A 16,144-nucleotide genomic window follows, 5' to 3' on the forward strand; every position below is an offset into this window, starting at 1 on the left:
TATTCTCCAGTTGTGCATTTTAGTAGCTATCAAGGATTTCCCCCTCAAATAGATTCAATTCTTCCATGATTAGCATTAACGGCATATTTGTGAGCTAAAATGTAATGGATAATGTATGATGAAAGTAGAATATCCAGGAGCATTATTGTAAGCATGGACGAATCTGCAGCTTGGATTCAAGTCCTGGTTGTGCATCCTTGAGCAAGGTACTTTACCTGAAACTCAGTGTTCTGGTTTTTAAAGTGGGTTGACATGGTATGTAGACCATAGAGATCTTGTAAAACAGCATGAGATTTAGAATACAGTAAATTAAAAATAATTGTTAGCTTTAAAAATAAAAATATAATGAAAAGTAAATCTCATCGATATGTGGTCACCTCAAAAAATTCATGGAAGGAGTATGTGCTTATGCAATTAAAACACCCATGTCCTACATGGGATGTCTTGGTTCAATTCCCTGGGCTGATTCCTGATTCCTAGCTTCTTCTCAGTGCAGATCATGGGAGGCAGCAGTGATGACTTAAGTACTTGGGTCCCCCCAACCACATAACAGATGTAGATTTCTACCAGCTCCTGTCTTTGACCCAAGTTCAACCCCAGTCATTAAGGCATTTAGGGAGTGAATCAGTGGCTAGGAGTGCTTTCTCTTTCAAATAAAAAATAGGTTTATTTTGTTCAAAACGATTTTTGAACTCCATGCATAGTTTTTTTCATAACAAACATTTTTGCATGTGTCCTTTGAAGATCTCTGTGTATGATTTCAAAAAAATTGTGAACAAGAATGAATTTATTTTTACTACCATATTCCACAGACCTTTTGAAGTACCCACGTTTGTGTTCAATGTAATATTAGATATATTTAGCATTTCAAAATTCATTTCTTAAATGAATTTAATTCCTTGACATCAATTGGTTGATCCCACCCTTTTTTATGCACAGTGCATTGAGAATGCAAAGGTAACCCTGGTGGTTACATTTTGTCAGCCTCCCTCTACTCTATTCCAGCATTAGACAGTCACTCTTCATTTACTACTTATGTGTGAATATCTTGGATTCCTTCCCATAATTATGAGACATTCAGCATCTCTGTCATGAAATTTTTCTTTGGTCCTCTCTTCTTCTGTTTATACTTCTACTGAGTTGTTGACTGTACTCATATTTTGTCCTCTATTTCTGATCTTTTCTCTTCACTCAAACCAATCTCAACAGTGTAGTCTTTTTTCTTTCATTTCCTCAAAGCACCACTTACCTAAGGCATCTGTGTGTTTTAGGCTTTTCCCCTCTCTGTATTTGGAAGACTTTCAGTTATTACAAGATAATATTTTAGATAATTGAGAATTGGATATTTCATAGTTTCCCCTCAGTTTCCACTATGGGGAATATTTCAATAGCTGTCTTTGTTCTTGAATCTCGTACATTTCCTGGCTTAGCTCCCTATTCATTAAGCTCTTCTCCTATGTCCTCAAACTCAACATTTATAAATTCATTATGCAGAATAAGTAAGTTTTCTCTGTGTCTGTTTAGTCCATTTTGGCCATGTCCTGAGGACTTTATTTTTCTGGATAAACATTTTGTCCCTAAGAGATTGCTGTCTAAGAGATTACTGCCAGCTGTAAAATAATATTCCCTCACCACATTTAACTCAAAGATAAATAAGTTATATCTTTTGCTCTTGTAGACAGTCTATTCTCAGGAGAGTGATACTTTTGAGTTATAAGTCAGAATTCATTTCAGCCATCTGTTCACAGTTTTTCCATGGCCTCTCAAGGCACTCAGAGTAGGAGCCAAAGTCTTTGCAATGTCTACAGGGCTTCCGGGACCTGCCTGGTCATCTCTCTGACTCTCCAGTGTACTACTCCACTCCTCTCTAATTGTTTTCCAATACTAGTGACCTCTTTCTTGCTCCTTGAACCCCAAACTTATCAACTCCACATCTACCAAATACCATGTCTGCCTGGGGCCTTATGGGCCCATGTTCTTCTTGTTCCTTCCACCTGGAAAGCTCTTTACACAGATATCAGCTGATCTAGAAATTCACTTTCCTTGAGCTCTTTTCCAATGCACATTTATCAAAGGTTCAATTCTTCCTCATAATTCCTTGCCTTTGAAAAGTCACATATTATATATCTACTTGCACATTTAATTGTTGTCTGCCTTCCTGCACTAGACTTTATCTGTTCTGTTTACCACTACACTCTAGCAAAATATCTGGTATACAGGAAATACTAGATATACTTTTGATGATTAAACCAATACCTGTATTATTAATGTTGGATCCTAGGTACTTTAGGGGCACAAAGAGGTGAGCTTTGTTTAGGTATGGTCAGGGAAATCTTCACAGAGAAAAATACAAAGAAAAATAAACTGGATGAACATAAACAAGGATAAGGGGCTCTTCAGGGAGATAGGGATAGAGAGAGAAACACACACACACACACAGAGAAATGTGTATAAGGGTATAGAAGAAAGAAGTGATTTCAGGAGCCATAAGACTTTTAATATGTATAAACTGCAAACTATGTATATACAGGACAGCCACGTTCCATGTGTTGGCCACAAACCTGGTGCTAATGAGGCCTCAAGAATCCTTAGTTTCATGAACCGAGGAAAGGCTCTTTCAATTTATTTAGAAGGTGGTTTGTGTTTGTAAAATGTACCCAAATAATTTAATTTAACATAATTAGTGAAAACAGCTGTCCTTTCCTATTCTGATTCACTCATCCATCATACTTCTAATGTTGTGTGGTGCTGAAATAGTCACAGGCAATTTTTGAAAGATGAGCTAGGATTCTTTGACTTTAATGGCCTTTACAATACCTAAAGAATCCAGGTGGAAGATCACAGTGTCTGGTTGTACTATAGTGCTATAAAGATTTAGCGAGAGCAAGAGGGAGGAGTTGCTGCATCAGTTTCCCTAGTTTCAACTATTCCAGTGGAGAGATACCTCCTACTTTACAGAAGAGAAGGAATAAAGTCCAAAACTCAGACTTGAAACTTAATACCAGGCCTGCTATGATGAAACCTAAAGTTGGACAGGCCCCCATGACCTCTGTCCTCAGGTTGGTATCTGAAGACTGAGCCTTTAGACCCTCCTTAACCAGGTGGCAAACCAACCACTGGCAGGAAGTGGAACAAGACTGTGGCAGCTGGGGAGTTGGGCAGGAAAGGGAGTTTAGGACCCTGCTTGGTACTCATCTGGGCCTGCTGCAATGAGGCCCTTTATCAAATAAAGCCGTAAGCCCTCTATTTTCAGGTCAATGTACACAGAAGCAGCCACTAGATCTGTCCTAGCAACAGTAGAAACATGCATCCTGGTGTGACAGATTCATTTGAGATTATATCTCTGCCAATCTCTTGATTTTTGTATAGATTTTTAATTTCAACTTTGTCCATTTCGTCTGTAATTTTAAGAATTTCTTTCCTCATGCTAACTTTGGGTTTGCTTTGTTCTTGTTTTCCTAGGTCCTTGAGATGCATTCTTAGATCATATATTTAATGGTTTTCCAATTTCTTGATTTAGGCACTAATTGTTATAAACTTTCCTTTTAACACTGTTTTTGCTTTATCCCATAAGTTTTGATATGGTATGTTGTTATTCATTCATTTCTAGGAATTTTTTGATTTCCCCTTTGATTTCTTTTTCTTTCATTTTCTTTTATTATTTAAAAAAATTTAAAATGTATATAAGGTGAAAAAATTTCACATAATTCACATATACATTTTTATTATTTATTTATTTATTATTTATTTATTTATTTTTATTTTTTTGACAGGCAGAGTTAGACAGAGAGAGAGAGACAGAGAGAAAGGTCTTCCTTTTTGCCGTTGGTTCACCCTCCAATGGCCACTGCGGCCGGCGCATCGCGCTGATCCGAAGCCAGGAGTCAGGTGCCTCTCCTGGTCTTCCATGCGGGTGCAGGGCCCAAGGACTTGGGCCATCCTCCACTGCCTTCCCGGGCCATAGCAGAGAGCTGGCCTGGAAGAGGGGCAACCGGGATAGAATCCAGTGCCCCAACGAGGACTAGAACCCGGTGTGCCAGCGCCGCAAGGCAGAGGATTAGCCTGTTAAGCCACGGTGCCAGCCATAATTCACATATACATTTTTAAGAGCATAATGATACTTCCCCCCATTATTCCTCCACCCATGCTCAAGCCCTCCTTCTTCCTTCCTTTTTTATGTTTTCTTTTAATTTTTAAAATGTCACACTTTAAGTTTATTTTTATAATCACAAGCCTAATCCTCAACTAAATAAAGAATTCAACAAGTAACAAGTAGAAAAAAACATTGTTCCTTAAGAGTATAGACAAGGACTGTAAACAATAATCAAATCTCAGAGTGGTAATTTTGTTCATATTCAGTACATTATTTGTACTCTATATATTAGTTACCATAAGTAAGGAAAAATATGATATATTTTTGGGATTGGCTTATTTCACTAAGCATAATGGTTTCCAGTTGCATTAATTTTGTTGCACAAAACAGGATTTAATTCTTTTTTATGACTGAGTAGTATTTAATAATGTATATAAATGTTTTTTCTTTCTATGATCCACTGTTCATTCATGAGCCTAAATGTTCATTCATAAAGCCTGTTGTTTGGTCTCCATATATTTGCATTATTTATAACACTCTTATATTGTAATTTCCAGCTTCATTCCATTGTGATCAGAAAAAATAAGATAATTTCAATTTTTTAAAATTTGTTGAGATTTGTTTTATGGCCCAGCATATAGCCTATCCTAGACAACATTCTATGCATTAATGAAAATAATGTATTCTTCAGCTGCGGAATGAAATATTTTATAGATATCAAGTATATCCATTTGGTCAATATTGCAGATAAGTTTAAGAATTTTTTGTCTAGTTGACATGTCCATTGAAGAAAGTTGAGTCTTGAAGTCCCACATTGTTATTGTATTGGTCCATATATCTTCCTTTAGATCTGTTAACATTTGTTTGAAATAACCAGTTACCCTAGCATTGTATGTGTATACATTCACTATTTTCATATTTTCCTGTTGTATTGACCTGTTAGTCATTTCATGATGACACTTTTTTCAATTTTAACAATTTGTTTTTTGTCTTAAAGTATGTTTTGTCTGATATTAGGATGGTTACTCCTGCTCATTTTTGATTTCCATTTGCATGGAATATCTTTTTCCATCTGTTTTCTTTCAGTCTGTGTTTGTCATTTGTTGGTGATGTGTGTTTCCTGTAGGCAGCACATAGATGGGTCTTGTTTTTTAATTAATTCAGTCAGTCTATATCTTTTAATTGGAGAATTTAGGACATTTACATTCAAGATTATTATTGATAACTAATAACTTCATCCTGCTATTTTTCTGTAACTATTTCTATGTTTGTTTTGGATCTCCTTTGTACTTTTCTAGGGTGTTTACTGTCTAAACAGTCTTTCATGATGCTAGTTAGCTTTCTGTTTCTGTATTTAGCACATCCTCAAGCATCATTTCTGAGGCTGGTTGGGTTTTGACAAACTCTTTCTTGTTAAACTATTCAAAACAATTGAAAGCAAGGTAATCCACTAAAGCTGCTACTATGAGACCAGCATCACCCTAATTCCAAAACCAAAGGATACAATAATGAAATAGAACTGTAGACCAACATCCTGATGCAAAAATCCTAGATGTAAGAACATCCCTGATGCAAAAGTCATCAACGAAATAATAGCTAATCAATTCTGACAACACATCAAAAACATAAATCCATATGGACCAAATGGGATTTATTACTGGTATGCAGGGATGGATCAGCATGTCCAAATGTGATACATCACATTAACAAAATGAAGAGTAAAAGCCATAACATTATCTCAATAGTTGCAGAGAAATCATTTGATAAAATACAACATCCTTTCATGATAAAAAGCCTTAAGCAAAATAGGTATATCAGGAACATATCTAAACCCAATCAAGGCCATATATGACATACCCGTAGCTAACATCATACTGAATGGGGAAAAACTGAGAGCATTTTCACTGGATCCAGAATCATACAAGAATTCCTTCTCTCACCATTATTATTCAATATAACTCTGGAAGCTTTAGCCAGAGTCATTAAGCAAAAAAAGTAAGTAAAAGGAGGAAGTCAAATTATCCCTGATGGCAGATGATATGATCCTGTGCATAGGGGAGCCAAAAGACTCCACTAAGAGACTCTTGGAATTCATAAGTGAGTTTGTCAAAGTTACAGAATATAAAATCAAAACAAAAATCAATAGCAGTTGTATAAACAAAGAATGTCATGACTGAGAAAAAACTTGTAAGATTAGTCTTGTTTACAATAGCTTCAAAATAATTAAATACCTTGGGATAAATTTAACCAAGGATGTTAAAGATCTCTCTAATTAAAATGGTAAGACCTTTAGGAAAGAAACAGAAGACACAAAAATGGAAAAATCTTTAATGCTCATGAATTGGAAGACTAAATATTATCAAAATGTCCATACCACCCAAAGCAATTTACATTTTCAATGTGATCCCCCCAAAAATAACCAAGGACATTCTTCTCAAATAAAAAAAAAGAACCTAAAATTCAAATGGAAATAAGATCCAAAATAGCTATATCAATCTTAAACAACAAAAAGAAAGTTGAAAGCATCACAATACCATATTTCAAGGCTTATTACAGGGAAGTTCTACTCAAACAATTGGGTACTGGCACAAGAATAGACATGCTGACCAATGGAACAGATTAGAAAGCCCCCAAATTAATTCATGCACCTTTAGCCAACTAATTTGTGACAAATGAGCTAAAATCACTCCCTGGAGAAAGGACAGTCTCTTTAACAAATGGATCTGAAAAAATTACATCTCTGCATAAAGAAGTATGAAAACAAACCCCTATCTTACACCCTATACAAAAATCAACTCACAATGGATCAAGGATCTAAACCCAAACTTGAAACCATCATATTACAGAAGGAAACCTAGGGGAAACACTGCAAGAAACTGGCCTAGGGAAAAAACTTTTTGGATAAGACCCCAGAAACAGACAATAAAGGAAAAATAGACAAATGATATTACATAAAGATAATAAGCTTTTGCAAAGCAGAGGAAACTCTCAACAAAGAGAAGTGGTAACTGATAGAATGGGGAAAAATGTTTGCAAACCATACATCTGATAAAGAATTAATATCCAGATTATATAAGGCATTCAAAAAAACCTCAACAACAAAACAAACAACTCAGTTAATAATTGCACTAAGGATACGAACAGGCATTTTTCAAACGATGAAAGTCTTATGAGGCTGGCACTGTGGCAGAGCAGATTAAAGCCCTGCCGTGCAGTGCCAGCTTCCCATATGGGCACTGGCTCAAGTCCTGGCTGCTCCACTTCGGATCCAGCTCTCTGCTATAGCCTGGGAAAGCAGTAGAAGGTGGCCCAAGTCCTCGGGTCTCTTCAGTCACATGGGGACCTGGAAGAAGCTCCTGGTTCTTGGCTTTGGATCAGCTCAGCTCTGGCCGTTGAGGTCATTTGGGGAGTGAACCAGAGGATGCAAGACCTCTCTCTCTCTCTCTCACACACACACACACACACTCTCTCTCTACCACTCTCTGTAACTCTTTCAAATAAATAAAATAAATCTTTAAAAAGAAAATCAAATGACCAATAGACAACTGAAAAGATGCTCAGGGTCACTAGCCACCAGGGAAATGCAAATAAAAATCACATTAGAATGGTTAGCATCCAAAAATAATAAAAACAGATCTTGGAGAGGATGTAGAGAATAAGATAGCCTATTACACTGTTGATGGGAATGTAAGCAAGTATAACTATTATGGAAGACAATATGGAGATTCATCAGAAATCTGAAAATAAATCTCTTATATTACTCAGCAATTCCACTCTTAGAAATCTACTCAAAAATGAAATCAGCATATGAAAGAGCTATCTTTACCACCATGTTCATTGCAGCACAATTCACAATAGAAAAGATATGAAATCAACCCACGTGTCCATGAACTGTTGACTGGATAAAGAAATTAAGGTATATATACACTATGGAGTACTACTCAGCTGTAAAAAAAAATGAAATTCTGTCCTTTGCAGTAAGGTGCAGCAACTGGAAACCATTATACTTAGTGAAATAAATCAGTTCCCAAAAGACAGATATCATATGATTGCCCTGATCTGAGGTAACTAATATAGTACCTGAAATATAATGTATTAGAGGGAAAAATAGATTTTGAGATTCTATTATTTTCAACCCCTATCTCTTCCATTGAGGAACAATGTTATTTTTTCCCTTCTCTTTATAGTATTTGTTGAACTATTGTACTTAGAGTAGGTTTAATTATATGATCATTAAGTATACTGAAAATAGATCTTTGTAAAAATTAAGAGTGGCACTGCTCCTGCTTCCCTGCCCGCCCTCAGGCAAAGTTTTCAAAGGGCCTGTTCCTGAACACGTGCTCTCTTGGCCTCTCTTGGCTTCTCTCCTCCTCTCCTCTCTTTTCTCCCTCCTCTCTGTCTCTCTCTCTTACAGTCTCCTTCTCTTTTTCCTTTGCCGCCCCTTCACTCCGGTCTGTAGGGTGTTCCCCAATAAACCCTTTCCCTTAAAAAAAATTTAAGAGTGGGAATGTGAGATGGAGTGGGAGGAAGGTTTGAAATCTGGGCTGGAGGGAGGGTAAGGAGAGAAGTACCACTGGGCCCCTAAATCTGCATATATGAAATATATGAAACTTGTATTACTTAAATAAAATTAAAAAATAAAATCAATAAACATCATAAAAAAAGAAAATGTGGTATATATACATGATAGAACACTACTCAGTCATAAAAAGGAGTGAAATTCTGTCTTTTGCAATAAAATGTATGAAACTGGATACCATTATGCTTAGTGAAATAAACCAGTTTCAAAAAGGCAGATATCACATTTTTTCTCTGATTTCTGTTAACTAATGTATTGAGTACAAAATAAGTATTATTTATGAGTGAAATTGACACCTTAAGATTTGAGTATTAGCAGGCAAGCAGCATGGCGGCCGTGGAGGCGCGCGTGTGCGAGACGGACGGCTGCAGCAGCGAGGCCAAGCTCCAGTGTCCCACCTGCATCAAGCTGGGCATTCAGGGCTCGTACTTCTGCTTGCAGGAATGTTTTAAAGGAAGTTGGGCTACTCACAAGTTACTACATAAGAAAGCAAAGGATGAAAAGGCAAAGCGAGAACTGTCTTCCTGGTCTGTGGAGGGTGATATTAACACTGACCCATGGGCAGGTTATCGATATACTGGTAAACTCAGACCACACTATCCACTGATGCCAACAAGGCCAGTGCCAAGTTACATTCAAAGGCCAGATTATGCTGATCATCCCCTAGGAATGTCTGAATCTGAACAGGCTCTTAAAGGTACTTCTCAAATTAAATTATTCTCATCTGAAGATATAGAAGGGATGCGACTTGTGTGTAGGCTTGCTAGAGAAGTTTTGGACATTGCTGCAGGGATGATCAAACCAGGTGTAACTACTGAAGAAACAGATCATGCTGTACAGTTAGCATGCATTGCAAGAAATTGCTATCCTTCTCCTCTGAATTATTATAATTTCCCAAAGTCTTGTTGTACCTCAGTGAATGAAGTCATCTGCCATGGAATTCCAGACAGATGGCCCTTGCAAGAAGGTGATATTGTTAATGTGGACATTACTCTGTATCGCAACGGTTATCACGGGGACCTGAATGAGACGTTTTTTGTTGGCGATGTGGATGAGGGAGCATGGAAGCTTGTTCAGACCACGTACGAGTGTCTCATGCAAGCCATTGATGCAGTGAAGCCTGGTGTTCGATACAGAGAACTGGGAAACATTATTCAGAAACATGCCCAAGCAAACGGGTTTTCAGTTGTTCGAAGCTACTGTGGGCATGGGATTCATAAGCTTTTCCACACAGCCCCCAACGTCCCTCATTATGCCAAAAATAAAGCAGTTGGAGTAATGAAGTCGGGCCATGTATTTACGATTGAGCCAATGATTTGTGAAGGTGGGTGGCAGGATGAAACCTGGCTAGATGGTTGGACCGCGGTGACGAGAGACGGAAAGCGGTCTGCTCAGTTCGAGCACACGCTGCTGGTCACGGACACTGGCTGTGAGATCCTGACCCGGCGGCTCGACAGTGCGCGGCCTCACTTCATGTCCCAATTCTAGTTTCTCCTGCGTTGAGAAGAGACGTCTCCATGTACCTTCTTACTGTACTGTGCATTTTGTTGAGAGTACAGAAGGAAGAGGAAATTTTTTATGACTAGTTTTGTTTTGATGATAGATAAGACTACAGCATTTGCTATGTGTCCTCAAGAACTTGTCTTGAGTCGGAACAGGCTGAGAAGAATAAAGGAAACCTTGCTCAACTCAGTCCCTGCCCCCATCTCTGCACACCTGTTTTCTCATTTGCCCTTTGAGCACTTTTACTTAAACCTGCTTCTAGTTGCTTTTGTCACTGCCGCAAACCAGCCGTAAGGAGCCAGCTGCTTTCCAGGTGAATGTTGAAGATAAGCATCCTTGGAACTTTAGCAGTTCTTTAGATTTATTTTGTATTATATATATATATGGAAATATATATACATTTTGAATTCCATAGACATAATTACGGAACACTATGTGACCTGGGGTTTGTGCCGATGCTGCTGACGGGGTTACTTGCTGTCGTCCGTGGACCCGTCCTTAGCAGTGATCTGATTCCTTCTTGGGAATTGCCTCCCCCCTCCCATGCTAATTGTTTACCTGCGTTATTGTGCATAGGGAAGCACTCACTCAATGCGACCATCTCACCAGTGTGTACTGTGTGTGTGGCAGTACATAAATGTGGGAAAAGTCACTTTGGAAGAAGGTGTATCAGGTTTTTTTGAGTCTAGTTTATGGCAGAAATGGCCATGTGGCTGCACGACACGAGGATTTTGTAATACACTGCTTTTTCTGACCTCAGTTTTGTCAGAAATGGGAGGGAAAAGCCTTCTTCCCCTCTATTTGATTTCAGAGGTATGCCTTGGAGATACTGAGAGGAGGGTGGAGGTTGCACAGTGGAGGATGCTGGGAAGAGAGAGTTCTGACCTCTCTCCAGCTGTGAGCACAGCGAGTCAGCTGAGCTCTTCGACTCTAACCTTTAGTGAACGTGGTAGGGGTGAAAAAGGAATGTCTCTGAGTACTGTAACCTTGCAGTAGGGATGCAGCAGTCTTCGGTGTGCTAAAAACACACCTCATCTTTGCGTAGTTAAGAACCTCATTTAGAAAAGACCCAGGCTGCCCAATATCTATGTTCCTTTCAACAGTTGTCCACATAGGATTGTACGTAGTGAACATACCAGATCATAAAGTCATTGTCATTACAGTGTACTTTATTACTGGGTCTCTGATGACTGTCTTGTAATATAATTTGATACCACTGACACATTATACTTAAGAGAACATCTTTCCCAGAGTGCCTCAGACCTTATTGCTTTAAAGAATTATGATAATGTTTTCATTACTTTTATTATTTTAATGATTTAGTAAAGTGACTGAATCTGGTAGACTCTTGGGGATATGTGTGTGATGTTTTTATCAAACTGTACTATTTGTGAATGGACTGCCTTGCAATATGAATGTTAATGTAATGTGTAAAGGGAGATTAAAGAGTTTGACTGATTAAAAAAAAAGATTTGAGTATTGTTTACAGCTCTTGTTTATGCTCCTGAGGAACAATTGTCTTTATACTTACTACTTTTTGAATTCTTCTTCTGGAGGATTAACCTTGAGATTATAAAGTAAACTGAAGTATATCATAACATAAATTAAAATAAAAATGAATCAAGAATGAGAAGGCAGGGTGGAAAGTGTCATTATGTTTTATTTTCCTTCCAGAGCCTTTTATTTAAGGTATACAAACTTCATGCATTTCATAAACACAATTTAGGAACATAGTGATTCTTTCCTCCGTATCTATTCTCCCACCCTTCTTCCTCTTCTCTCTCCTATTCCTATTCTTACATTTTGGTAAAATCTATTTTAAATTAACTTTATACACATAAGACTAAATCTATACTAAGTAAAGAGTTCAACAAATAATGTGAAAAAAAACAACTGTTCCTCAACAGTCGAGACAAGGGCTGTTCAAAGTCACCACATCTCAAAGTGTCCATTTCACTTCTTTAGATTACCTTTTAGGTACTCTATTGGTTACCACAGGTCAGGGAGAACATATGGCATTTTTCATTTTGGGACTGGCTTATTTTGCTAAGTATGATGTTTTCAATTTGCATTCATTTTGTTGCAAATGACAGGATTTCATTTTTTAAATAGCCTATCATGTGATCTATCCTAGAGGACATTCCATATGCTGATGAGAAAATGTATATTCTGCAACTGTAGGATGAAAGTTCTGTAGATATTTGTTAGGTCCATTTGGTGTTGAAAAACTCTGTTGTTTCCTTACTGATTTTCTATCCAATTGATCTGTGCATTGCTGAAAATGGGGTATTGAAGTCCCCCATTACTATTGTATTGAAGACCATGTCTCCCTTTAGATTCATTAACATTTCTTTTAAATAGCCAGATGCCCTGTAATTGGGTTTATATACTTTTTTTAATTAAACTTTTATTTAATGAATATAAATTTCCAAAGTACAGCTTATGGGTTACAATGGCTTCCCCCTCCCAAAACTTCCCTCCCACCCACAACCCTCCCCTTTCCCTCTCCCTCTCCTCTTCCAATCACATCATGATTCATTTTCAATTCTCTTTATATACAGAAGATCCGTTTAGTATATATTAGGTAACGATTTCATCAGTTTGCCCCCATATAGCAACACAAAGTGAAAAAAAATACTGTTGGAGTACTAGTTATAGCATTAAATAACAGTGTACAGCACATTAAAGACAGAGACCCTACATAATATTTTTTAAAAAAAATTAATTTTCTATGCCATTTCCAATTTAACACCAGGTTTGTTTTTTTTTTTCATTTCCAATTCTCTTTATAAACAGAAGATCGATTCAGTATATAATTAGTAAAGATCTCATCAGTTTGTACCCACGCAGAAACACAAAGTGTAAAAATACTGTTTCAGTACTAGTTATAGCATCACTGCACATTAGACAACACACTAAGGACAGATCTCACATGGGATGTAAGTACACAGTGACTTCTGTTGCTGACTTAACAATTTGACACTCTTGTTTATGGCGTTAGTAATCTCCCTAGGCTCTAGTCATGAGTTGTCAGGGCTATGGAAGCCTTTAGAGTTCGCTGACTTTGATCTTATTCCGATAGGATCATAGTCAAAGTGGAAGTTCTCTCCTCCCTTCAGAGAAAGGTACTTCCTTCTTTGATGGTCCCGTTCTTTCCACTGGGATCTCACTCGCAGAGATCTTTCATTTAGGTCTTCTTCTTTTATTCTTTTGCATGGTATCTTGGCTTTCCATGCCTACAATAGTCTCATGGGCTCTTCAGCCAGATCCGAATGCCTTAAGGGCTGATTCTGAGGCCAGAGTGTTGTTTAGGACATCTGCCATTCTATGAGTCTGCTGCGTATCCCACTTCCCATTTGTTGTTGTTGTTGTTGTTCTAGCACTAGTGGTTGAACTCTGTAATTAACACACAATTATTCTTAGGTGTGTAAATTTTAACTGAAAAGTGATCCCTGTTAAATTTAAGAGTGGAAAAAGAGAGGGAGGAGATGTACAATTTGGGACATGCTCAATCAGACTTGCCCCAAATGATGGAGTTAGAAATGTGCCAGGGGATTCCAATACAATGCCATCAAGGTGGCATGTACCAATGCCATCTCACTAGTCCAACTGATCAATTTCAGTTCACAATTGATGGCTCTGAGAGGTCTAAGAGTCAAAGGGATCACTCAAATAAGACTAGTGTCTGCTAATACTAGCTGATAGAATCAAAAAGGGAGAGAAAGATCCAACATGGATTTATATACTTTTAATATAGTCACATCTTTCTATTGGATTGATCCCTTAATCAGTATATAGTGCCTTTCTTTGTCTTCTTTAACAGTTTTTGTGTAAAATCTATGTCGTCTGATGACATTAGTATGGCTACTTTTTTGTTTTCTGTTAGCATGGAATATCTTTTTCCACCCTTTCATTTTCAGTCTGTGTGATTCTTTGTTGGTGAGATGTGTTTCTTGTAGGCAGCAAAAAGGTAAGTTTTTTTTTTTTAATCCATTAAGCTGTCTATCTTTTAACTAGAGAGTTGAGGCCATTTACATTCAAGGTGATATTGATAAGTAATGGGTTGGCCCTGCCATTTTTGCATAAATATTCCAGTTGTTTACTTTGGATTCTTTTTTTGGTTACTTGTGCTGGGAAATTTTCTGCCTTCACCTTCTTTCATAGTGATGACCATGTTTCAGTGTTTGTGTAGCACATCTTTTAGCATTTTATATAAGGTTGAACTAGTGGTGACAAATTGTTTCAATTTCTGTTTGTTATGGAAGGTCTTTATTTCACCTTCATTCATAAATGAAAGCTTTGCAGGGTATGGTATTCTGAGTTCATATTTTATTTTCTTCAGACTTGGAATATATCTCACCATTCTCTCTTAGCCTGTGGGGTTTCTGATGGGAAGTCAGCTGTGAGTCTAACTGGAGATCGTCTGGCATTTCTCTAGTGCAAATTTTAGAATCTTTTTCTTTATGTTTTACTGTGGAGAATTTGACTATAATGTATGGTGGTGAACATCTTTTCTGGCCATGTCTTTTAGGAGTTCTCTGTGCTTTCTGTACTTGGATGTCCCCTTCTTTCTCCAAATTAGGGCAGTTTTCTGTAATTATTTCACTAAAAAGGCCTCTAATCCATTCTCTTTCCATGCCTCAGGAACTCCTAAGACCTGTATGTATTTTGGGTCATTTGATAGTATCCCCTAAGTCTTTTTTTTCATTTATTAAACTTTTATTTAATGAATATAAATTTCCAAAGTACAGCTTATGGATTACAATGGCTTCCTCCTCCCATAAATTCTCTCCCACCTGCAACCCTCCCCTTTCCTGCTCCCTCTCCCCTTCCATTCACATCATGATTCATTTTCAATTCTCTTTATATACAGAAGATCCGTTTAGTATATATTAAGTAAAGATTTCAACAGTTTGCCCCCACATAGCAACACAAAGTGAAAAAAAATACTGTTGGAGTACTAGTTATAGCATTAAATAACAGTGTACAGAACATTAAAGACAGAGATCCTACATAATATTTTTTTAAAAAAATTAATTTTCTATGCCATTTCCAATTTAACACCAGGTTTGTTTTTTTCATTTCCAATTATCTTTATATACAGAAGATTGATTCTGTATATAATTAGTAAAGATTTTATCAGTTTGTACCCACGCAGAAACACAAAGTGTAAAGATACTGTTTCAGTACTAGTTATAGCATCACTGCACATTAGACAACACATTAAGGACAGATCCCACATGAGATGTAAGTACACAGTGACTCCTGTTGCTGACTTAACAATTTGACACTCTTGTTTATGGCGTTAGTAATCTTCCTAGGCTCTAGTCATGAGATGCCAGGGCTACGGAAGCCTTTAGAGTTCGCCGACTATGATCTTATTCCGATAGGGTCATAGTCAAAGTGGAAGTTCTCTCCTCCCTTCAGAGAAAGGTACTTCCTTCTTTGATGGTCCCGTTCTTTCCACTGGGATCTCACTCGCAGAGATCTTTCATTTAGGTCTTCTTCTTTTATTCTTTTGCATGGTATCTTGGCTTTCCATGCCTACAATAGTCTCATGGGCTCTTCAGCCAGATCCGAATGCCTTAAGGGCTGATTCTGAGGCCAGAGTGTTGTTTAGGACATCTGCCATTCTATGAGTCTGCTGTGTATCCTGCTTCCCATGTTGGATCCTTCTCTCCCTTTTTGATTCTGTCAGCTAGTATTAGCAGACACTTGTCTTGTTTGAGTGATCCCTTTGACTCTTAGACCTCTCAGAGCCATCAATTGTGAACTGAAATTGATCAGTTGGACTAGTGAGATGGCATTGGTACATGCCACCTTGATGGTATTGTATTGGAATCCCCTGGCACATTTCTAACTCCATCATTTGGGGCAAGTCTGATTGAGCATGTCCCAAATTGTACATCTCCTCCCTCTCTTTTTCCACTCTTAAATTTAACAGGGATCACTTTTCAGTTAAAATTTAA

The 16,144-nt window shown here is 37.5% G+C and overlaps 1 protein-coding gene and 1 long non-coding RNA gene across 2 annotated transcripts in view; both read left to right on the forward strand.

Moving 5' to 3' along the window:
- Window positions 1-16,144, forward strand: part of LOC133757661 (uncharacterized) — a 289,895-nt gene that overhangs the window by 114,981 nt on the left and 158,770 nt on the right. The gene's annotated exons all lie outside the window — the stretch shown is intronic.
- LOC133758357 (methionine aminopeptidase 1-like) lies at window positions 8,992-11,028 on the forward strand. Its single transcript, XM_062189522.1, has one exon. It carries the CDS (start codon window positions 9,000-9,002, stop codon window positions 10,158-10,160), a length of 1,161 nt encoding a protein of 386 aa, XP_062045506.1. The 5' UTR covers window positions 8,992-8,999; the 3' UTR covers window positions 10,161-11,028.

The sequence above is a fragment of the Lepus europaeus genome, chromosome 4 (genome assembly GCF_033115175.1).
Source record: "Lepus europaeus isolate LE1 chromosome 4, mLepTim1.pri, whole genome shotgun sequence".
Taxonomy (NCBI): Eukaryota; Metazoa; Chordata; class Mammalia; order Lagomorpha; family Leporidae; genus Lepus; species Lepus europaeus.

Excerpts from the sequence above, each read along its gene's own strand:
- LOC133758357 (XM_062189522.1), top strand. The coding sequence starts at position 9,000 with ATGGCGGCCGTGGAGGCGCGCGTGTGCGAGACGGACGGCTGCAGCAGC.